The 25,736-nt window shown below is 35.8% G+C and overlaps 1 protein-coding gene across 8 annotated transcripts in view; it reads right to left on the bottom strand.

The window, feature by feature from the left end:
• Ints14 (integrator complex subunit 14) overlaps positions 1 to 25,736 on the bottom strand; it is a 35,218-nt gene that overhangs the window by 8,323 nt on the left and 1,159 nt on the right. For 7 of the 8 annotated variants that reach the window (XM_005316707.5, XM_040276361.2, XM_040276364.2 and 4 more), the window contains 8 exons: positions 22,400 to 22,666; positions 20,320 to 20,427; positions 17,135 to 17,290; positions 16,072 to 16,190; positions 15,501 to 15,643; positions 13,443 to 13,535; positions 11,108 to 11,252; positions 9,318 to 9,451 (listed from right to left, as the gene is read on the bottom strand). In XM_005316707.5, coding sequence (XP_005316764.1) covers positions 9,318 to 9,451; positions 11,108 to 11,252; positions 13,443 to 13,535; positions 15,501 to 15,643; positions 16,072 to 16,190; positions 17,135 to 17,290; positions 20,320 to 20,427; positions 22,400 to 22,621 — 1,120 coding nt within the window. In that variant the 5' untranslated portion in view covers positions 22,622 to 22,666. Of the gene's footprint in view, positions 1 to 9,317; positions 9,452 to 11,107; positions 11,253 to 13,442; positions 13,536 to 15,500; positions 15,644 to 16,071; positions 16,191 to 17,134; positions 17,291 to 20,319; positions 20,428 to 22,399; positions 22,667 to 25,736 lie in introns of those variants that run through there. The other variant, XM_005316709.4, reaches the window with a different exon arrangement.

Here is a 25,736-nt window from a genome sequence, read left to right as displayed (position 1 = left end):
AGGTCAAAGGCCTGGGAGTCAGCATGGTACTAGCCTCTTAATAACACTGGAAGCTAGAAAAGGCAACAGCGTGATGCTTCACACAGAGAGAAAACATTTTCCATCTTAAAACTCATTCAACCAATCAATGAAGTGCAAAGGATGGAATAAAGGAGTCATTTCCAAAATAGAAGATCTCAAAAAACATTTATTTCCCATGCACCCCTTTCTCAGTAGGAGTCATGCAAGGAGATTCATGGAGAGATGTGAAGGAAAGGCTCAGGACGACATATGGGCAACAAGTCTTAAAAAAGCCAAAAATAACATCTAAAAAATATATATAAAAAAGATCAAGAACTAGCTATATACTTACATTATTTAGTAGTGTAAATAAACATCAAGAGAGAGCCAGATATGGTGGCGAATGCCTGCAATCCCAGCAGCTCAGGAGACTGAGACAGGAGGATCACAAGTTCAAAGCCAGCCTCAGCAACTTAGTGAGGCTCTAAGCAACTTTGTGAGACCCTGTCTCAAAATAAAAAATTAAAAGGGCTGAGATGTAGCTCAGTGGTTGAGGACTTCTAGGTTTAATCCCTGGTATCAAAAAATGTTTGAATTTTACTATAAGAACAGAATTAGGAGTAGGAGGGACTAGTAGTACTGTTTTGCATGTTCTGCTTTGAAAAACACAAATACAGTAATATCCACCATTATGAGTCTATTGTATATGTATTTTACATATAGTCCCTTGATAAATGCTCTTAACAGCCCTCTAAGGTAGATCTTATTCATTATTATTTGTTATCATAATGTCACTCCCAACTTCTTAAGATTCTAGTGAAAATTAAATGAGTGTCTAGCACAGTGCATGGCATGAAGTTCAATAAAATGTTAGTTATTATTACTATTTTAAATATTTGTTTTTTTAGTTGTAGTTGGACACAATAGCTTTGTTTTATTTATTTATTTTTATGTGGTACTGTGGATTGAACCCAGGGCCTTGCACGCGTTAGGCAAGCGCTCTACTGCTGAGCCACAATCCCAGCCCAAAATATTAGTTATTATTATCCCCATTGAAAAGAAGAAAAGACCCAAAGAAGGAAAGCTGTTATCTTAAATTATGGATAAACATTCATTGGTGGAAACTATCACAAAAGTCTAGGTCAGGGGTTGGTTAATATTTTCTGTAAAAGAACAGACAACAAATATTTCAGACTTTATAAGTCATGTGGCCTCTGACATACTCAACTCTGCCACTGTAGCAGGAAGGCAACCATAGAAAATATGTTAATGAATGAGTATGAATGTTTCAGTAAAACTTTATTTAAAAAAATAGACAATGGCCAATTTGGTCAGTAGGCTAAAGATAATTAACTTTTAATTTTAAATGAAAGGTAAAGCCAAAACAAGCTAAGAACAATAATGAAAGACAGAATGAACGTAGGAATGCTACAGAGTCAAGATGAAGGACATAAGAAACTCCTGTCTACAGACACTCATGCACATACACACACACACAACTTCCTCTACCATGTTTTCTGTGTTCTCCAATTATGGCCCTATTTCCTACTTATTTTGAGCCATCAATGTCCTCTTTGTTCTTCTGGGTTTCTATTCCTCTTAAACTTTACTTTTTATTATTATTTTTACTTTTTTGTGGTGCTGAGGATTGACCTTGTGCGTGTGAGACAAGCACTCTACCACAAAGCTACATCCCCAGACTCTCCAGCTTTAAAAACTTCAGTCTTGGATCACAAATCAAGGATTGAACTGTTGCCTGTCTTCTGAGTTAAGCATGGTTTTTAGCTGGATGTGGTAGCACACCCTGTAATCCCTGTAACTCATGAGGCTGAGTCAAGAGGATCACAAGTTCAAGGCCAGCCTCATCAACTTTGTGACACCCTCAGCAACGTATCTCAAAATAAAAAATGAAAAGAACTGGGGGTGTGACTCAGTGGTAGAGTCCCTGGGTTCAATCCCTAATACCAAAAGAAGAATGGTTTTTAGTTCGGCATTGTGGTGCAAATCTTTAGTCCCAGCAGCTTGGGAGGTTGAGACAGAACTTCTGGAGTCCAGGAGTTTGAGACATGCCTGGGCAACATAGCGAGACTCAATCTAAATGACATATATAGAGTATATTATCCATCAACGAGAGAATATACTTTCTTCTCAGCAGCACATGCATCCTTCTCTAAAATAGACCATATATTATGCCACAAAACAAATCTTAGTAAATACAAAAAAGTAGAGATACTACTGTATTCTATCAGACCACAATGCAATGAAATTAGAAATCAATGATAAAATAAAAAATAAAAGATACCCCAACACCTGAATGAACAATGGGTTGCAAAAGATATCAAGGAGGAGATTAAAAAATTCTCAGAGGTAAATGAGAACACCAATACAATATATGCAAATCTCTGGGACACTATGAAGGCAGTTCTAAGAAGAAAGTTCATTGCATGGAGTTCATTCCTTCAAAGAAGAAAAAGTCAACAAATAAATGACCTAATGTTACATTGTGACTCAAAGCCCTAGAAAAAGAACAACATATCAACCCCGAAAGCAGTAGAAGACAGGAAATAATTAAAATCAGAGCTGAAATCTATCAAATTGAGATAAAAGAAACAACCTAAAAATTGACAAAACAAAAAGTTGGTTCTTTGGAAAAAAAAAATTGATAAACAATTAGCCATGATAATGAAGAGAAGAAGAGAGAAAACTCAAATTATTAACATTCGTGATGAAAAAGGAAATATTATAATTCACAATAGCTAATCTGTGGAGCCAACCTAGATGTCCTTCAGTGGATGAATGGATAAAAAAAAAATGTGGCATTTATACACAATGGAATATTACTCAGCATTAGAAAAGAACAAAATCATGGTATTTGCAGGTAAATGGATGGCTTTGGAGAAGATAATGCTAAGTGAAGTCAGCCAATCCCAAAAAAACAAATGCTGAATGTTTTCTCTGATATAAGGGGGGTGTGACTCACAGTGAGGTAGGGAGAGCATGGGAAGATTAGATTAATTCTAGATAGGGAAGAGGGGTGGCAGGGAAAGGGAAGGGGAAAGGGATTAGCAAGGATGTTGAAATGTGATGGTCATCATTATACAAAGAACATGTTTGAAGACTTGAACTGGGTTTCAACATACCTTATATACAGAGATATGAAAAACTGTGGTATATATGTGTATTAAGAATTAATGCAAAAAAAAAGGACACGTATAATGGCATAAATTGATGTGAACATACTTTATATACAGAGATACGAAAAATTGTGTTCTATATGTGTAATAAGGATTATAATGCATTCCACTGTTGTCGTATATTTTAAAAAAATAAGAAAATCAATTGAAAAAGGAAAAAGAAAATATTACGACAGACACCACAGAAATACAAATATAATTAGAAATTATTTTGAAAATTCATACTCCAATAAAATAGAAAATATCAAAGGCATTGACAAATTTCTAGAGGCATATGATATGCCCAAACGAAATCAGGATGATATACACAATTTAAACAGATCAATTGCAAGCAAGGAAATAGAAGACGTCATCAGAAACCTACCAACCAAGAAAAATCCAGGACCAGATGAATACACAGCTGAGTTCTACAAGACCTTTAAAGAAGAACTAACAATACTCCTCAAACTATTTCATGAAACAGAAAAAGAGGGGCTAGGGATGTGGCTCAAGCGGTAGTGCGCTCGCCTGGCATGCGTGCGGCCCAGGTTCGATCCTCAGCACCACATACATACCAACAAAGATGTTGTGTCCGCCAAGAACTAAAAAATAAATATTAAAAATTCTCTCTCTATATCTCTCTCTCTCCTCTCTCACTCTCTCTTTAAAAAAAAAAAAAGGGAACACTTCCAAACACATTCTATGAGACCAATATCACCCTGATTCCAAAACCAAACAAAGACACATCAAAGGAAGAAAACTTAAGACCAACATCTCTAATGAATATAGATGCAAAAATTCTCAATAAAATTCTGGCAAACTGAATACAAAAACATATAAAAAAGGTTATCAGTGCACCATGATCAAGTAGGGTTCATCCCAGGGATGCAAGGTTGGTTCAACATACAGAAATCAATAAATGTAATTCATCACATTAATAGGCTCAAAGATAAATCATATGATCATTTCAATAGATGCAGAGAAAGCAATTGATAAAATATAGCATCCCTTCATGTTCAAAATGCTAGAAAAACTAGGGATATCAGGAATATACCTCAACATTATAAAGGCTATCTATGCTAGCCCCCGGCCAACATCATTCTAAATGGAGAAAAATCGAAAGCATTCCCTCTAAAAACTGGAACAAGACAGGGATGCCCTCTTTCACCACTTCTATTTACTATAGTTCTTGAAACTCTAGCCAGAGCAATGACAGACAAAAGAAATTAAAGGGATATGGATAAGAAAAGAATTCAAATTATCACTATTTGCAGATGATATGATTGTATACCTAGAAGACTCAAAACATTCCACCAGAAATCTCCTAAAACTAATAAATGAATTCAGCAAAGTAGAAGATAGAAAATCAACACCCATAAATCAAAGGCACTCCTGTATATCAGTGACAAATACGCTGAAAGGGAAATGAGGAAAACTATGCTATTTATAATAGCCTCAAAAAAAAAAAAAAAGAAAAAGAAAAACTTGAGAATCAACTTAATGAAAGAGGTGAAAGATCTAGACAATGAAAACTACAGAACCCAAAAGAAAGAAATCAAAGAAGACCTTAGAAGATGGGAAGATCTACCTTGCTCTTAGATAGGCTGAATTAATATTATCAAAATGACCATACTACCAAAAGCACTATACAGATTTAATGCAATTCCAATCAAAATCCCAATGGCATTCCTCATAGAAATAGAAAAAGCAGTCATGAAATTCATCTGGAAAAACTAGAGACCCAGAATAGCTAAAGCAATCCTTAGCAGGAAGAGTGAAGCAGGTGGTATCACTATACCAGACCTTAAACTATAGTACAGAGCAATAGTAACAAAAACAGCATGGTACTGGCACTGAAACAGACTGGTAGACCAATGGTACAGAATAGAGGACACAGAGACTAACTCACAAAATTACAATTATCTTGTATAAGACAAAGGTGCCAAAAACATATATTGGAAAAAAGATAGCCTCTTCAACAAATCGTGCTCGGAAAACTAGAAATCCATATGCAACAAAATGAAATAAAACCTCTATCTCTCATCATGCACAAAATTCAACTCAAAGTGGATCAAGGACCCAGGAATAAAACCAGAGATCCTGCATCTAATAGAAGAAAAAGTAGGTCCTAATCTCCATCATGTCAGATTAGGCCCCAGTTTCCTTAATAAGACTCCTACAGCGTAAGAATTAAAATCAAGAATCAATAAATAGGGGCTGGGATTGTGGATCAGTGGTAGAGCACTCATCTAGCATAGGCAGGACTCGGGTTCGATCCTCAGCACTACATAAAAATAAAGGCATTGTGTTGTGTCCATCTACATCTAAAAAATAAATATTAAAAAAAAAGAATCAATAAATGGGATGGACTCAAACTAAATAGTTTCTTCTCAGCAAAAGAAACAATCTGTGAGGTGAATAGAGAGTCTACATCTGGGGAGCAAATTTTCACTCCTCACACATCAGACAGAGCACTAATTTCTAGGGAATATAAAGAATTCAAAAAGCTAAACATCCAAAAAACAAATAACCCAATCAATAAATGGGCAAAGGAACTGAACAGATTGTATCCTTTTCTCAGAAAAGGATATACAAAAAGGATATACAATCAATCAATAAACATATGAAAAAATGTTCAACATCTCTAGCAATAGAGAAATGCAAATCAAAACTTCTCTAAGAGTTCATCTCATCCCAGTCAGAATGGCAGCTTTTATGAATACAAACAATAATAAGTGTTGACGAGGATGTGGGGGAAAGGCATACTCATACATTACTGGTGGGACTGCAAATTGGTGCATCCAATATGGAAAGCAGTATGGAGATTCCTTGGAAAACTGGGAATGGAACCATCATTTGACCCACCTATCCCATTCCTTGGTTTATACCCAAAGGACTTAAAAACAGCATACCACAGGGACACAGCCATATGAATGTTTATAGCAGCACAATTCACAATAGTTGAATTGTGGAACCAACTTAGATGCCCTTCAGTAGATGAATGGATAGGGAAACTTTGCTATATATACACAATGGAACATTACTCAGCATTAAAAGAGAATAAAACCATGGCATTTGCAGGTAAATGGATGGAGCTGGGAGAATATAATGCTACTTGAAGTAAGCCAATCCCAAAAAACCAAAGGCCAAATGTTTTCTTTGATATGAGGATGCTGACTCTTAATGGTGAAGGAGGTGGCATGGGAGAAATGGAGGAACTTTAGATAGGGCAAAGGGGAGAGAGGGGAAGAGAGGGGGCAGGGGGTAGGAATGATGGTAGAATGAGTTAGACAACATTACCCTAAACAGTATGGAGATTCCTTGGAAAACTGGAAATGGAACTACCATTTATGTATGAAGACACAAATGGTGTGAAAGTACTTTATGTACAATCAGTAACTTGAAAAATTGTGCTGTATATGTGTAATATGAAATGTATTGCATTCTGCCGTTGTGTATAACAAATTAGAATATATAATTTAATTTAAAAAAAAGAAAAAAGAAAAGAGATAGTTTTGTATTTAAATGGCTGAAGAATAATGTTTCATGACATCTATTAAGTCAAATTCAGATTTCAGAGTCCAATAAATATTTTTATTGGAACACAGTCACTCCCATTCATTTGCATATGGACTATTGGTATTTCTGTGCTACACTGGCAGAGGTAAATGGCTGAGGCAGAGACACATGGCCCACAAAGTTGAAAATATTTACTAACATTCCTTTACTGAAAGTTTGCAGGTTCTTAGTTTAGCTTCTTGGCCCTATTTCAGTTAACATCTTCTCTAAGTCTCAAGGGCAAAGGGCTTTCTTTCCTTCTTTTTTTGTGGTGCTGGATAGTGAACCCAGGGTAGGCTTTACCCATGCAGCTAGGTAAGTGCTAGTTACACAACTGAGTTACACCCCCAACCAAAGGCTTTCTTCAGACCTTAGCTGGCATCTGGTGTGTGTGAGACTTTCTAGGACACTACCAGGAGCTGCTTTCTTTTCTTGTCTTCTGTGACATCACTCTTCTATTTTCCCTCTTTTACTTGCTTATTCCTTCTCATACCTTTTCCACTGATCTTAGTAGTTGATGCTTTCCAGGAATTTGGTTCTTGCTCTTTTCCCCTTAAACTATGTATATTTCCTGCGACCAGAGCTTCTTAAAGCATGGTCAAGAACCACCTGGATTCAATCATTTGGGTAATATTAATATTTACTAACCATTCTGCAATTTCCTGGGCCTGAATCCAGACCAACCTATTGAATCAGAATCTCATGTGGGTGGACCCAGGAAGTGGAATTTCTGAACAGTGTTTATTTTTGTACACAAAATATCAAATTTGTGAACCATTGTAACATTAATGATATGCTTATAACTAAAAATTCAATTTCCAACTCTGCCTCCTGTCTTGAACTCCAGATTCCTCAGGAATTGTCTCTAAGCACCTCTATTTATATCTCAAAGGCACAGACTCAACATGCAAATAATATGTTCTTCTCAAATCTACTCTTTCTTCTTATTCTCTATTTCAGTTAATAGACTACCTTCCACCCTGGAACCCAAAGCTGGAAACCTGGGATCATTCTCATATGCAAACACTATTGATGCTACCTCCTAATTATCTTTTACTCCTAGCCACTGCCCTGCTCTGGCTTTCATCTTCCCATTTCCAGGACTACTATAGTGACTTCTAACTGCAGGGTGCCCCTGCCTTTTAATTGGGGGACAGGGATTGAACCTAGGCCCTTGCATATGCTAGACAAGTGCTTTACCATAAAGCTACATCCCAAGTCCTTTTACACAATTTTATTTTGAGTCAGGGTCTCAGAAGGTTGTGCAGGCTGGCCTCAAACCTTCAATCGTCCTACCTTGGCCTTCTGAGTCATTGAGATTATAGGTCTATGTATCATAGCTGGTTCTAAATGCAAATTTTTTATCTCTCACTTGGATTATGGCTATTTTGCACAACTCCAGGGGCACCAGCACCTGAATATGAAGTCTCCTAACCAGTATCCTCACTGTTTTTACTGTAGCTAGAAGAATCTGATCTCATTACTCCTCTTTGGTGGCTTCCCAGTATCTATAAAATAAAATCTTGGTATTTCACATTTTGACTCATCAAAAGCTGTGCTGTAGCTCCTGCCAGCCTCTGATCTATCATCTGCCTCAACTCCCAATCTGTACTCCAGTTCCTTTCCTTCCCATAGGTGTCTAGTTTCCCTAGAGGCCCTTTCCTCCTTCTTCAGCTCTACAAATTTCTCCTTTTCTTCAAAACTCAGCTAGGATGTCTCTCCCCTGTGAAGATTTTCTGGAATCCTCTATGAAGAGCAGATTTGATCATCATCTCCTTTAGACTAATACTTATCTTGTGTAGCCTGTTTATCAGTCCACTTCCCACTAGACTTTAAGCAACTCTGGCTAATTCTTTTATCCAGAATAGATGGGAGGTGTCCCTGAAACTGAAATGGGCCCAAATGAGTGAAGGATAACTCTCTAGTTGGAACCTCAGGATCTAACAGCACAAAGGCCTCATCAAAAGGAGCAGCAAAATCAAAAGAAGGGACAATTTAAGGAGAAGGGGTAAATAATGATTTCTTTAAAAAGAAAAGAAAAGAAAAAAAAAGCAGAACTTGAGACTAAGGCAGATACCCAGGTGGAAAGGTTCAACTAAGAATTGGAAAGAAAAAAAAATTCAAATTTCAGGGAGAGATAAGGAGGGACTAGATTTACAGATTTAGGGAGGATGAAACTAATATCACTGAAGAAATACTCAAGAGAGATTAAGAACCCAAGAGAAGAAGACAAAGAACAACATCTCAGAAACTGCAAGGCAGAGGAGGAAAAGACAAGATGACAAGAAAAAGAATGACTGGGGATTACTTGGGCCAAAAATTGTACACCAAGAAAAAAACAGGGAGTAACTTTTAACTCGAAGCAGTTAGAATTTTTATTTACTTAAATCACCTTAAATTTGGTTTCCTCTAAGCTGTGAAAGTTGAATTCAAACATCAAACTCTCCTGGGGTTCTCCATGTACACATCCAGCCTCAGAGACCACAGCACACCAATGAGGGAGCTCAGGCAGCTCCCTGACTACAGTCGGAGACATTCAGAATGGTAGAGAAGAAAAAGTAAGGTAAAATCTGATCTGGGTTATACCTGAAATAGGACCCAGTTGTGCCATTTTCCCTAGCCATGGGAGAGGTTCTGGACCAGGCTCAAAGAGAGACATCATGAGGTTTGATTTCTTCTTGCTGTCAGCTTGGGAGTAGAGCATTCCATGCCATTCAGGACTAGATGGAGAGAAGACGAAAGATCAGAAGAACATAAAGCCTGGGACTGTCAAGTTAAATAAATCTAGCTTATGTTTTTCTCTTGAGAGAAACAGGCTTTGGCTGTGAAATCAGGCATGTTACTTTTACCAAAGCCAAATCCGAAACCTGAAAATGATTACTACTGTTATGATATTTACATTTCTTGAGACATTTATTATCATTAAGGAAAACTTTATATATATACATGGAAATCAAAAGCAGTTTAAAAGATTTAAAAAAAAAACATATACAAAGGGTAGAAAGTAAGATATAGGGGGATAAGGAGGATAAGGAGGTCCTTTCAGCTGCCTCTCAGAGTTACAGCAGAACCAATACAGGGAGGCCCTTGTAACGCAGGGCATGAGGTCTTCGTTCTGTTACTTAAACACTGTCCCCAGCTTTTCAAAGCAACCTAGGCGATTCTCACATTCAGAGCCAATACCACTAGTTTGAATGCCAAGAAACACAGCAGATTAACAACTATTAAGAAGAATCCCATTCTTCTTTTCTGACATAAAGAGAAATGAAGACATGCTTCCTATGATTAATATTAACCTCTGGAATATATATCAGTCATCATCCCAAATGATGGTCAGAAGGTGATTAACTCCCTCCTCTTTTCTAAGATAGATATTAGAGAAAGGGAGGCAGACAGCTTTGCAAATTCCAAGATTACAGAGAAGGTAAAAACTAGAAACACTTTCCTCACAGGAAAGGAATACAACAGAGTTGTGAGCATAGGTTCTGAAGTAAGAATGCATAGGTAAGAATCTTGGCTCTTTTATTTATTAGCTGGGGCAAGTTCCTTGACCTCTTGAGTCTGAAAGGCTGACCTCTCTGACTCTTCATCTATAAAATGGGATTAGTGTTGATATTATCTACACAATCTGTTGTGAGGAATTAAATGAGTTAACATACGTAAATGCCTAGAGGAATGTCTGACACATGGCAAAATGTTCAATGTCATCAGCATCTTTTTTCATTTAGTTTTATCCCTTTAATTTATAGATGTAGAGACCATGAATCCTACTAAGATATTATAATAAATTAGTAGCATTACTATAACCAGAACCCAGGTATCCTAGATAGGATTTAAAAAGAAGAAAAATGGGCTAGGATATAGCTCAGTGGTTGAGTGTTTACCTCATATGTGCAAGGACATGTGTTCAAACACTAGTACTGCACCCCCCTAACAATTAAGTAAATAAAAATAAAAAAACTGAGAAAGAATATAATATATATAAGCAACATACCAAAAAGGATCATTCCACACTTATTCTCTTCCTACCAGGTCCCCTACCCCCACTCCCCATTTTTTACCATTGAGTCACATGCCCCACCCTTTTTTATTTTGAGACAGAGTTTTGCTAAGGTGCTGAGACTGGCCTTAAACTTGTGATCCTCCTGTCTTAGTCTCCCGAGTTCGTGAGATCAAAGGCATGGACCACCAAAACCAGCTCCACACTTACTCTAGGGGATAATTTTAAGAGTAGTTTAAAAGGGAATTGACAGGTGAGAAGGGAGAGGAAAAAGGTGACCAGGACCTTTCTACTTCTTTCAGAAAAGTCTTCAAAACACTTCACCTAATGAACTGTTGCTCCTCTCATTCAACTAAATGTAAACAAAGTCTCCTACCCTAATTGAACAATTGCCACCATTCCTTCCACTTTTAGGCTGCCATGGAGCAGGACACAGAAGTTGGGTATTTTGCCTGCAATCTGATTGGCTGAATTTTCATCTTCATTGTCATCAGTGATGCCAGTACCCACCTCATCGCCTTCTGCAAAAAGCAAACAGGTTAGATTGAGATCAGCTACAAAAACTCCATACTCTTGGCAACTTCCAGACTCAAAGGAGTTGTAAAGGAATATTATACAAAGCTGAAAAAACTCATCCCAGTTTCCCAATGTCTATATAAAAATTACTTTTTAAGGGCTGAGGTTGTGACTCAGTGGTAAAGGCACTGGGTTTGATCCTCAGCACCACAAAAAAATAAAACAAACAAATAAAGAAAATATTGTGCATTGTGTCCCCCCAAATTACTTTTCAAATATTATATTAATTCCATTTATATGAAAAATCCAGAAGAGCACGTCTATAGGAGTAGAAAGGTTATTAGTGATTATCTAGAGCCAGGGGACTAAGAGTTGGTAGTTTGGTTTCTACCAACTAAGAGTTGGTAGAAACAGGGTTTCTTTTTAGGGATGATGAAAAGGTTCTAAAATTGATTATGATAATGGTTGTACAAGTCTATAAATAAACTAAAATCACTTAGTTATACACTTTAAGTGAGGGAAGTATATAATATTGATTTTATCTCCATAAATATGTTACACACAAAAAATGTGTTTTCCAGAGTTCCAGTAGAAACTGGAAGTTTCAGGCATCTGTCTAAACAGAATCTGATACAGAGATGTCAAGAGTGTTCTAAACTGAAAACATTCAAACAGTTCAAGGATGCAAGTCTCCAAAGGTACACAAATGATTACTCTACAAGCATCCTAACTAGACTTCCCAACTCTAGGTTCTCTGTTGACAGATGAATCTTCTACAATTAATATCCTTCCAAGAAAACTTATCCATTCAATCTTATTCAAAGACTTTCTACTTCAACAGGAAAAATTTTCCAGTTTAGTTTGCTATTCAACAACCCTTACAATGGCTCTGTTCTGCCTTCCCGTGTTTTCCCTTCCTACTGTCCCCTAAACACTTCATTTTGCTAATTTTCTTTCTTGGCAGAATTCTCCCAGGGCCTTAGAAATAAGGTAAATTTGGTTGTTCTCTAAAAACACAAGGTAAATTATAAATACAATGCCCACAATGAGTCCTCAGTCTATAAATATGTGATTCTGTCTATAAATATGTGTTGAGTGGTTATGGAATATTCAACCTCCAACTGAGATAACCCAGGCATTAATAGAACATGATCATAACCCAGTAGGTAGAAAGCTGATTGACTCTATATTTCCTGGAAAGAGCTAATAAATATAAGCTAGATAGTTAGCTTAGAACAGAGAAAAAGAATTTTAAGGAGCTAAAGGCTAGCATACTACAGAGATGCTGAATTTGGGGACATGACTTTTCAGTTTCTAAGGGGTATTTTCTGCAATAATGAGGTCTCACAAGAGGCTCATTTGTTTATTTAATAGTATTTGAGCATCTAGTATGTGCTTGGCATGAGTAAACAAAGAACAGATGTGTTCTTCCTCTTATTAAGCTGTATTTGACTTCCACATTTATCAAGCAACTTTCTGATAATGACTTGGCTTTCTCAGCATGCCCCTATTAGGAAAGGCAAAGCCCTGGGTGAGGAACTAAGTACTCCTTTTTTTTTTTTTTTTTGTACTGGGAATTGAACTCAGGGGTGCTTCACCACTAGGCTACATCCCCAGCCCCTTTTTATTTTTTATTTTGAGAGTGTTTCCCTAAGTTGCTTAGGTTCTCTCTAAGTTGCTGAGACTGGTCTCAAACTTGCATTCCTCCTGCCTCAGCCTCCTAAGTTGCTGGGATTACAGGCATGCACTGCTGCACCTGGCTAAGTATTCTTGTCTTTAAAAGAGGACTTCCACTATAAATTCACAAACCAACACACAGCAAATATGTGTCAAAAGTGTTCCCATGGGCTGGAGTTATGGCTCAATGGTAAAGCGTTCACCTAGCATGCATTAGGCACTGGGTTTGCTCCTCAGCACCACATAAAAATGAAATAAAGGTATATGTCCACAACTAAAAAAAAATATATACACACATATATATATGTATGTATATATATTTTTTAAAGTGTTCCCATAATATAAGATAGCAGAATTTCTTTCCTAATATTTAATATTCTATTTTCTAAAATTCAATTTGGCAACTATACCTTTCCTTTAGCTTCTGCAAAATGGGCTAATCTACTATTTAACATTAAAAAATAACTTTAGATATTATGATGCTTCTTATATATTAATAGTATAAAAAGAAAACTCACCTTTGTTAAGTGCTATAGGTAGGACCAGATGTCTGGAGAGAACTGGGGGACTTGAAATATCAGCTATATCTATAAATCCCACTATTTCCAAATCTGAAAGGAAGGAATATACATAGTGCTAATTTATAATAAGGGAAAGTATATTATTTTCTATGTATTAGATTTTATAAACACAATGTTTAGGTGGAAATTTTAAATATGTTGACTGGGAACATTATTGGACTTTTCTGTGGATGACTCTAATCATTTGCATTATAAGTAGCTCAGGAAATAATAATAATTATCTTTTATTTGATGAATTTAAGTTATATAACAAATTAGGTAAACTTTATTTTTATGAGGCTAGGTCCTCCCAGTCATGGCAAAAGCTTAAAAGTCAAATCCCTGTGTAGAGTCAGGGGTATTCGGGTCACCAAGGGGCATTAAACTCAAACACTTCTCCAACAACTTCAACCTTTTTTGAAATTAAAGACATTCTATTAAAAACATTTCCCCGAGAAAATGTTTTTAACCTTTTCAACAAAGCCAATTTGACATGATTTCTTTGCTCTATAGAGATTGTTTAATGACCAAAAGTTTTTGTGAAAACCTAAAATAAAAAAATAAAAGTTGCAACCAAAATTTTTTTAAAGGGGCTGGGGTTGTGGCTCAGTGGTAGAATACTTGCCTAGTATGTGTGAGGCACTGAGTTCAATTCTCAGCACTGCATATAGACAAAGGTCCGTTAATAACTAATAAAAATATTTTTTTACAATGTTTATTTATTTATTTATCTTTATGTAGATGGACACAACACAATGCCTTTATTTTTATGTGGTGCTGAGGAGCGAACCTGCATCCGTCTGGCCTAGCTAGCTAGGAGTGCTCTACCGCTGAGCCACAATCCCAGCCCCAATAAAAATATTTAAAAAAAATTTTTTTTAAAAAGTTTCTTTTCTGATTATATAGATAATTAACACAAAAACTTGGAAAACACTAACAATTGTAAAAAATATAGAATCACCCATTATTCATCATAAAAGGAAACCACTATCAATACTTTACTGAATTGCTTTTCAGTTTTTCTTCTAAGCACAAACACACCATATTCTCAAAACAATTTTAAAAAAAAACAGAATCGTAGTGAGTAAAATGCACTTCATATACAAGTAGGAAATGTGCTTCTCTGGAGATTTGCTGTCATTAACCCCCTTAATTGAGTAACAAATGAATCAGGACAAGCAGCTGATACTTTTTGAGTAGAAAAAAGCCTACTATATTTTAAAGTATATATAAGCTATAGCAAATGTCTTAGGCTAAAAATTTATATTGGAAAGAAAAGGCCTATTCAAATGACTCATCAAAAAAGGGTGGAAAGGAAGTGAAATTTAACTGGTTTGAGAGCAACAAAATAATTTGGTGCAGCTTAATATAGTAGAGCGTAGTCACAACAAAAAGAGATGGATACCTTGCTTCCAGATAGACAAAAGTTAAAAGCACAAAAAGCAAAAAGCATGCTCTAGCCCTTCATTTATAATCTCTATGCACCCCAAATGAACATTTATTGCACACTTAATTTTAATCATTTATTAAAGCATCTGCTAAGTGTCAATGTTACCCTAGGCACTAAGGCTGCAGCAGTGATTGAAAGTGACAGCATCTATCCCTAAGAGGTTAAACATGTATCCACCACTCAAGGAATCCACCCATCAATTGGAGATAACTCCAAGGTCTTCAAGTCACATCTAGAAGACAGCCCTTCATATATGACTGTAGTTATGATGCTAGTCAATCTCAGAATCTCTATAAAGAATCACTTCAAGGATTTCAATCCTAGTGAATCTGGGCATGATTTCTAACTCTAGTAATTTGTGGTTAAAATGACCTAGGATTGGAGATTAACTCATGCCCTCACCATAAAAGACCAATAATCCACCAACCCTGAGGTAATTAATATATTCACTGATCCAAAATGCTAATGACAATACCACCCTTGTTTCAAAATATATGATTCTTTTCAATCCTCCTAGATAGAGAACAAAGTAAAAAAAACACAAGTCAGAAGTAGGGAAAACTTACCTGTGTTAATGACTTTGGGGATAGGATCAATTTCTTCATCTACAACAAAAGGTTCTGGCCTGGGGAAGACTTGTACATCAGCAGTTAGGTGGCCACATTTGAGAACAGCATGGAAAGGTGTATAAGCCAGATCTATCAGTTTTCTAGGATATGATGATTAATTGTTACAAGGAGAGTAATAAGATAGACAGAGCAGTAATGTTTCATGATGCAAAATTTATTTTACCTTTACATTAATTCCAAAACTAAATCTGACCATTTGTGGAAAAGATTGCAATCTGATATTGCTGCTGAGGAAATTTCAATTCTGAAAAGCCCCAAGGCAAGTTAATCTTTGAAATTGCTAAATCATTGTAAAAAAGGCAATATCTATAAGCATTACAGATTTAGTCATGTTTAATTTAAAAGACTGAGCTTTCAAAAATCACTGCTACCAATCTTTTTATCTGAGAAATGGGCAACTTGGAGAAAACACAACCACACAATTAGAGTAATGTATATATTCTTTCTGGATATCAAATTATAATACTGGATTACAAAGAAGGCAAAAAAGCTTTAAGCACATACTCACCCAAACATAGACTGTACATTTTTCAGGCACAGGGGGCCATCAATAGTAAATATTTGCCCTTCACCATTGTTTAAGTCTATGAGACGTTCAAGGCATTCCAAAGAATCGGTGCTCTGAAGCTACAAAGCAAAAGAGATGACCCCTTTAAAATGGCACAAATTACCAGATTACTATTAGCACACCTAAGTTACAACCATCATAGTAACACAGGCAAAAAATAAATCATTTTCTTAACAGCCATATGAAAAGAAATAACCATAACAATTTGACTCAAGGTGACCAAAGAGGAATGTTACATAAAATGACACCAGGAGAGCTATTCCATTCAGAAGTAGTTTTGTAAAGGTTCTCAGAGGAGACCACAATTTGTAGCATCTTTCCTTCCAGGTGTTTTAAACATTTTTTGGCAAGAACCATCATTATCTACATTATACAGGGGAAAAAATAAGGTAAAAAAAAGATCAAATATCTCCCAAATAAATAGGAAAACAGGAAGCAAAGTATTTACATACAAAAAATATACCAAACGGCATGTTATTCTACCAAAAAAAAAAAAAAAGCAAAGTACATCTCTGTCAACATTTCTGGAATGGATAAAATAATTCCTGGGTAAGAGAAATAACTAATACCAAAGAGAACTTGACCTTTCGTGACTCACCAGCAGGATGGATAACAACTTGAAGTATGTTCCCAAGATGGGGAAACACTGAAATTTCAGAGCATTTAAGAGCTAGAATATAGTCTTATTTTGTCTTTTTCTTTTCTCTCTCCCTTTCCTTCCTTCATTTTTTCTCGTCCTCCTCCCTTCCCTTTCTTCTTTTCTCTTCTCTTTGTGGTGCTAGATATAGAGCCAGGGCCTCAGGCAAACTAGGCAAATGCTCCACCACTGAGCTACAGGCCCAGACTGAGTCTTTTCAAATACATATTGTGCCAGTCTCATGAAACCAACAGAGCACAATGTTACAGTATATGCAATAGAGTACTAATCAAATTTATGAAAAGAATAAATTGAGCCCTAAAATTTACCCAATCAAACTAAAAAGAACTTAGCAAAATGTATTACCTCTTCCAAATTTGCCATGCACATGATATATAACTTAGACGGGAAAGGAAAAGGTAGTGGAAACCTGTTGCTCTCACTTCTTTGATTGTGAGTAGCTAAGGAATGTCGCAGTGACCCTCTACCAATGCCAAGACAGCCATCAGTTACTAGAACAACCTGTTTGCAAAAAGAGACAGGAAATTTGCACATTAAATTACATGATTAAATTAGTTTCATTTAACACTTTCATTTCTGGAAAGGGACATGAAAAACTAAGGATTGATAAGAATGTTTTATATCTTAATGATAGTAGTGGTTACATAGGTATATGCATTTGTTAATACTCAGGGAACTGTGCATTTAAAAGCTATACATTTTACTTTTTCATTTAATTAAATTTTTAAAATGCTTGCCTCTGAACAATTAAAAAAAGGACAAACATGCATACCAAATTTTACTTAATTGTATTACAACTGGAACCCCATCTATTAGATAAGGAATTGGTACTTAAAATATCAAAGTTAAAAAAAAAATGGCATGACCCATTTCATATGTGTCCCTAGGAAATACCAGCCCAAAAGTCTGAACTTTGCCTTTTTTAAAATCTATTGATTGATTGATTGATTGATTGCTGTACTAGGGATTGAACTTAGGACCTTGTACATGCTAAGTAAGTGCTATGAACACTAAGCTACTACTCCTAGCCCACTTTATTTTTAAAAGATGATAAATTCTATCCCCAGGCCACTAAAATGACAACTGCTTCAAAATTGTGGTTATACAGGCCACTTGGCCAGAAATGTATAAGACCTTTAAAAAATGCACATTTAACTTGTAATATGATAAAGCCAATAAAATATATGAACAACAGATGGTAAATGCAAAATCTTTTTCCTTTTCCTCATTGCTTAAGGGCAATCATGTGTAAAGTGGGCTTCCCAGGCATCCCAGGAAAGGATTATTTTTGTTCTCCTAGTCTAATCCAGTAACTTGACAACAGGCCATTGAAGCAGTATTAGGTGGTTAAATCATGTGAAATACAAAGATTTAGTACTTACTTCTAAAGTCTAAGGATATTTAATGGAGGTTCCCTGGAGAGATTTTTATCTTTTAGGAAGTCTGTCAACTGACTACAGATAATTTCCTTTTCTAGGTACCAACAACTGGTACACAATGATTTAGTTCTGACATTAGCTTTTTCAGATGCTGTGTGATAAGGAAATATTTCATGTAATGTCAAAATCACTCAGGTAATGAGGATACAGACCAGATGTCTGAAATCTTGGTTGTGAAAAGTTCCACATTTAAACAAATTTGATGGTAAATGGTTATAAAAATAATCACTAGGGGCTGGGGCTAGAGCTCAGCAGCAGAGTGCTCGCCTATATGTGAGGCACTGGGTTCAATCCTTAGCACCACATAAAATAAACAAATACAATAAAGGCATGCTGTGCATCTACAACTACAAAACAACAACAACAACAAAAATCACTAATAACTACCACCTCTATTACTATGTTTGGATCTCATTCATTTAATAAGTCTAAGTGGATTTAGGTCAGTCCCTCACCTTCAGGGTACAGTAAATCTCAAAATTATATTCTTCTTTTTTTCAAAGAAAGAAAAATATTAAAAGGCAGAAGTCTACATGGTACGCAAGGTCTAGCTATTAAATTTTTTTTTTTCAGTTGTCGATAGACACGATCTTTATTTATTTATTTATTTATTTTTATGTGGTGCTGAGGATGGGAACCCAGTGCCTCACACATACTAGGTAAGTGATCTACCACTAAGCTACAACCCCAGCCCCCACCACTTTTTTAACTTATCAAAGGAATTTGACAAAAGGTATTAACAGGCTTCTTTAACAAAAGTGATTTGATTTAACCTTTTAATTATAGTTCAGGGTCTTCATGAACCAAAGAGTTTATATTCTATCAAATAGAGTGGCTTTCAGGGTAAGAAAAAAAGCTTTTGAAAAGAGTTGGGATTTACTGAGAGATAATTTACATGTAGTAAATCTTTACTACACAGTTCTTAGTGTTGACAACTGCATTCAGATATGTCACCATCTTTACTATTTAGATAAAGAATGGTGCTATTACTTCCTATATTCCCTCCTATTTCTTTGGGATTAATCCTTACTCTTCTCTCACTCCCAGACAACTAAAATCTTACTTTTAATTAAAAAAAAAAAAAAAAAAAAACTTGGCTGGGGCTGTAGCTCAGTGGCAGAGTGCTTGCCTAGCATGTGTGAGGCACTGGGTTGGATCCTTACTACCACATAAAAATAAACAAATAAAGTAAAGGCATTCTGTCCATTTATGACTACATTTTTTTTTAAATACCAGTAATGCCACTTACACTACTCAGGAATCGTGTGTTTGACACTATAATAAAAAGCCATACGCCAGGGGCCAGCAAAAATATGGCCACAGTCATAGTTTATTTGCAAAGCTGGCTTTGTAAATAAAATTTTATTTAAAAAGAGCTGTGCCCACTCACTTACTTATTACCTATGACTTCCATGCAATAACATTAGAACTGAATAATTGCCGCAACCTAAAATACAGAAAAAGTTTGCTACCTTCTGTTGTAGACTATTAATGATTTTTCTTTCAGTAATGTTTGCTTTCTTCCTGTTTACAGCAAATTTCCAATTCTTTTTTATACTATTACTCTGCTGTAATTTGAGGCTAATGTGAATCCACTGGGGACTCCAAGAACAACAGACTATGACATTCATACTCCTCACTTTTTAGACAACTAGAGAGCTGAGACGGTTAAAAGTCTGCTGAAAAAAAATCCTACAGCAAGATAATGAAGACAGACTATATGGTACTAATGTTTACAATTCTATCATTCAAAATTATAATCATCCCTTCCAGGGAGTGTAGTTCAAAAATTCCACTGTGAGCCCTTTGTCTTTTATACAACAGTACTAGTTTTCAATAAGTCAATTTACTAGGAGGATTCTTTCCTTTAGGTATAATTTTGCTGCTTTCTGAGCACATTGGTGTGATTTAGATTAGATTAGTGTGATATGATTAGAGTGATTTAGTGCCTTCTTTTTAAAAGATACCAATTGTATAAAACATAGTTTGAGGAAATTAGAAATGCATGCTGTGTTAAAGCCTAGAGAAAATCAAAGCACCACAGTGGTTAATGTTTTTAACTTAGGGCAATGAAAAAGAATTGATCATTACCTGGCAAGGAATTGCACCACCCCATTCCTGCTGAACGATATTGCAAACACCAACTAATGCGGATTCCAAGCAGGTTTTGTCATAATCGTCCATGTTACTTAGTGCTTCCTTATTGAATCAAAAATAAAATTGCTCATTATTCTTTACTTCTTTAATTTGTTATTAGAAAACACCATAAACTGCTCAACATATGAATGTTACACAAGGGACATTGTGTTTCTGAGAGCCCCAAAGCATAGGTTCTTAAAAAGCAACAAAACCAGTAAAACAGATTTTCTCAACTATAGAGGATAATTAAATATGTCCTTTTATTCCATCCTCTTATTAGGTAAGAATTGACAGTTCCCTAAGTTTATTTCTTTATAAGTGGATCTTGAAGGAAAACTTTAAAATCAAGAATTTAAAAAACATCAAAAAATGACAAAATTTATTGAATATTAACTATATCCTAAACACCATTGTAGGTACTATTTTACATGCATTTAATCATTACAGCATTTTAAACCCTATTTTGTGTGTGTGTGGCACTGCACATGCTAGGCATGCACTCTACCACTGACCTATATCCTCAGACCTTTTTATCTTGAAACATGGTCTTGTTCAGTTCCTGAGATTGGCCTTGAACTTGCAGTCCTCTTGCCTCAGCCTATAGAGCAGCTGTGATTACAGGCATGCTCCACCATACTCAGCTTAACCCCACCTTTAATTGAGGAATCTAAGGTACAGAAAGATTAAATAACTTTCCCAGGTATTGTGAACATAGGTGGCTGAGCCTAGATATGAACCCAAGCAGTCTGACTACAGAGCTCCTGGTTTTAACCATTACTCCTCATTCCTAGCAACTCTCTAAATTTCCTAACCACTCAGGATCAGAAATCCTGAGCATAATCATTTGTAAGAAGGTTAGAGTGATCAGGAGTGGTGGTAGAGTATGACTATAATTCTTGATAGTTGGGAGGCTAAGCCAGGAGGATCATGAATTCAAGGTAAGGCTACATAATATAATCAGATTCTGTCAAGAGGAAAAACAAAAACCAAACAAACAAACAAAAAACAAACAAGGATTGAATTCAGGAGCACTTGACCACTGAGCCACATCCACAGCCCTATTTTGTATTTTATTTAGAAACAGTGCCTCTTTTTGCTGAGGCTGGCTGTGAACTTGCGATCCTCCTGCCTCAGCCTCCAGAGCCGGTGGGATTACAGTATTCCCAATCATATGCCACTGTGCCTGGCTCAGAATTTTTTTTTTTAAAAAAGCTTTTCTGTCTCTTAAAAAGTCAGATAATAAAAGAAAGGACTTGACAAACATTTATTACTTATATTTTTAAAAATATAAATTACATTGATCCTGGATTTCTCTCTCTCTTTTTTTTTGTGGTGCTGGGGATTGAGCCCATGGCCTTGTGCATATGTGGCAAACACTTTACCAACTGAGCTATATCCCCAGCCCTTGGTCCTGGATTTCTAAATTGCTTAATGATTATTAAATTGTTCAGTTTAATTTCACAAGCACTTATTGACTACTCACTGTGGGCAAGGCACTGTGCTAAACATTGTTGGAAATATTAATGATTGAGAGATGTTGTCAGAAAGTAAATTCTCTAGTGTATCACACAAAACCACCTTTAAAACGTTCTGATCAAGGCTTAAAATGATTTCTTGGCATCTATAAACCAAAGCCATTTGTTGGGAAAGCAATGTTATTTTAAATTACTCAAGAAAAAGTTTTTTTTTTCATTTTTTCTTTTTAGAGCTATTTTTCATTTCCTCAAGTTTTATGGGAAAGTAGAAAAAAGTAAAATGTTGAACCTAAAGACCCTGAATTTTAGGGAACAAAGAATTGTATCCTGAAGTCCTTGCCTTTCCAAACAGAATTCTAGAAAACTAAGAGAAGAAAAACAAGGCAACAACCCCACCACCAACTCATAGCTCTACCAAAGAAAGGCATAAGACCTTACTGGTTGTGAATCATTTTTTTTTTTTTAGTAGCTATACACATTAAGTACCCATGCACTTATTAAATAATTCCATGTTCTAAAATGTGGGCTCTGTACATAAATAACATCTCTTTTTGTACCTGTAAGGTGTTATAATCTCTTGTAAAGGGGACCATCAGCTCCCAAAGTGATGAAAAAACCACGAGCGCTGTAAATTCAAGCTTGTAATTTGTGGCCATGTGCTCAAACAGCATTGTTAAACCGTGGGCTGCTAAGTGCTTACGCTGGTATTCCTCGGACCCCTCGACAGATACAGGTCGGGTCATGGAAAGGGATACGTCCATTACCACCACCGTTGGCATGATGGAAAGGATCCCAGTATTTCCAGTCAGAATGCAGACAGAGAGCTACAAACAGAGAAATGCCATGGAAAATAAAAAGGTCTTACATGTCATAAGAAGGAAAAATATTTTCACCACAATTTTATCCAATTTCCCAGAAATAAGTGGAGGTCTGCCCTAGTGAAGCTGAGGTGAGGGTACCCAACAAAGAATTCAGTGAGAGGGACACAAGCAGGTTAGTTAGCTGTGAGGACCACTCCTAAAATCATCTGCTAAATGGGCCACCGTAAGTATTTCTATTGATTAAAAAAAAAAAGCATTAAATTCAGGTAGCCCTTGATTCCCATAACTTTAAAATTTATACAACTTAATATAATAAGCACTAGTATACCATCTTGCCAAAATTTAATTTACTGAGAACATTTCTATGTGACATATGGTAGTACTATTTGGCATTTGACCATTCTTTTACCACCATCGGTATCTTAATACAGTAGTGTTAACACAAGCATTTACTCTCTTTGTGGCTTGGTGCCCTTGTTTGATTAATATAAATGTAAAATATAAAAAAGAAGGACTAGAAAAGTGATAATCCAAATTAGACAATGCTGGAAATCATTAAGCATGACAAAAACAACAAACTGTGATTCTCAATAGCATCAACAGTTTTTTAACTGTGAAGGAAAAGAAAATTAAAGCATATGCATGAAAGCTGGAATTATGTAATTGTGTAGAAAAGTAAAAATGTAGAAATGGAGGAAGCAAAGGTATTCATGGATTAAGAATTAGCAAGAAAATTGGGTTGGGGTTGTGTCTCAGTGGTAGAGTGCTTGCCTGGCAAGCATGAGTCACTGGGTTTGATCCTCAACACCACATAAAAATAAACAAATAGAATAAAGGCATGCTGTCCATCTACAACTACCAAAAAAAAAAAAAAGAAAGAAAGAAAGAAAGAAAGAAAAGAGTGGGCTGGGGTTGTGGCTCAGAGGTAGAGCACTTGCCTAGCATGAGTGAGGCACTGGGTTTGATCCTCAGCACCACATAAAAATAAAAATAAAGATAGTGTGTCCACCTATAACTAAAAAATACATTAAAAAAAGAATTAGCAAGAAGAAAATATTTCTGTGCTTAAAATAAAACAGATCACAGATACATAGACCTGTTCATGAGCTACAGCTTGCTGCTACTGTACAGTTAAACAAACTATAGTCTCTTGATACAATGAAATATAGATATAAATAAATGACACAGATATAAGAAATATTTATATAATGAATTAATAGCTAAGAAAAGCCAATCATAGGATATGTTTTCATTGCTACAACTTAATAAAAATCACGCTGCATATACCATACACAACTATGGACGACTAAGTCAATATAAACAGTTTAGAAACTTAATGTTCATTAATTTATGTTTTGGGATTCACTTCCAAACATTTAACAATGGCCAGACTGTTTGTTAGTGCGGTGTCTCTGAATATATTGATTTATGGAAACAATGTTATTATAAATAGAGGTTAGGGACTGAGGTCAAATTGGAAGTCTATTAACCATATAACATTAACTATATAACAGTTAGATATATCTTCAAATACAGTAATGTCTGTGTATCTAATTAACATCAATAAGTTAAATCAGAGATAAAAATTACTTTTTCAGACTCCCTTAGAAGTCCAAAATGTTTATCCATTTTGTTAGAAAAAAATTAAAATGTGTATCTTTCTTCTCTGCATCATTAGACTTTGTGGGTAAACATAATTCAGCCTGTTAGGTATCACCACTTTGAATACCAATACTACCCAGCACACTACTACCCTGATGTTTCTATTTATATCAGCATTTTCTCAAATGTGTGCTGCAGAACACTGTCCTGGAGGGATGCTCCAAGAAAAATGGAGATTTTGACAAGTTCTAAATCAAAATTTAGATTTAATTCACTAATCCTGTTTCCATTTCAACCCTTCTCTGCATAAATAGTACAAGTATTAAATAGAATGTACATGGAAGTACTGCCTTATTCTGAAAGAATCCAGGCTGCTGTGTTCTGTTTTGGTGGCTTCAAATTTTGCTTCTAATTTTGAGATCATCAGCTTTCATTCCACTTATTTCAGTAATTCTGTGTGATGATTCTCCCTTTTTCTAATCTTTTTCATCTTGGTTGCTATGGCTGGAAATACAGTTTATCAAGCTTGTTAAAAGTGAGTCCAATATCAAAGATATCAGGCTATAAGAGTCTGTAGGTTTCTTTTATTATAAAACAGATAAGCTTAGGTATATCAACTTGTACTATTTTGTCTATGCAGTCTTTTTTATTTTCTTTCTGGGTCTTGGTTGTGTTGTTCAAGAAATGAGGTCCCATGTCATATATATATATATATATATATATATGTATATATATATATATATATATTTAATATTTTTGTTGTAGACAGACACAATACTTTTATTTATTTATTTTTATGTGTTGCTGAGGATCGAACTCAGTGCCTCACATGTGCTAGGTAAGGGTTCTACTACTGAGCTACAACCCCAGCTCCCCCATACCATAGGTTCAAATATACTACATCAGATCATAAACCCACTAAAGGCAGGGACCATGTCTGATTTTGCCCACCAATGTCTCCTTAGAACTCATCCCAATAATTGGTCCATTGAAGGTGCTCAACAAATATTTGATAATGACTAATGAACTACCCCTAGTCATCAGATATAAAATTAATTCTTCAGCAAAACATATTATAAGTTTTAATTCTGAATACCAGAAACACTTTCCTTCTCTCTTTCTCCTTCAAATAGAGATAAGAGGGATTCCTACACCTCTGCCCAGGTACAGAGTTTACCCAGATCCTGTAGTTCCATTCATTCATAGAGGCTTTCATGTTATTTAAAAGTTGGAGATCATGGCAGGCACAGTGTCACACACCTCTATTCCTAGTGATTTGGGAGGCTGAGGCAGAAAGATTTCAAATTTGAGGCCAGCCTCAGAAACTTAGCAAGACCCTAACTGAAAAAATAAAAAAGGCTTCGGGACATGGCCCAGTGGTAAGATGCCACTGGGTTCAATCCCCAGTACCAAAAAAGGAGAGGGAGGGAGGGAGGAAGGAAGGAAGGAAGGAAAAGAGGTTAGAAGTCAT

Source organism: Ictidomys tridecemlineatus, chromosome 5 (assembly GCF_052094955.1).
Source record: "Ictidomys tridecemlineatus isolate mIctTri1 chromosome 5, mIctTri1.hap1, whole genome shotgun sequence".
In the NCBI taxonomy this organism is placed as follows: Eukaryota; Metazoa; Chordata; class Mammalia; order Rodentia; family Sciuridae; genus Ictidomys; species Ictidomys tridecemlineatus.
This window is presented reverse-complemented; position numbering and strand designations above follow the sequence as displayed.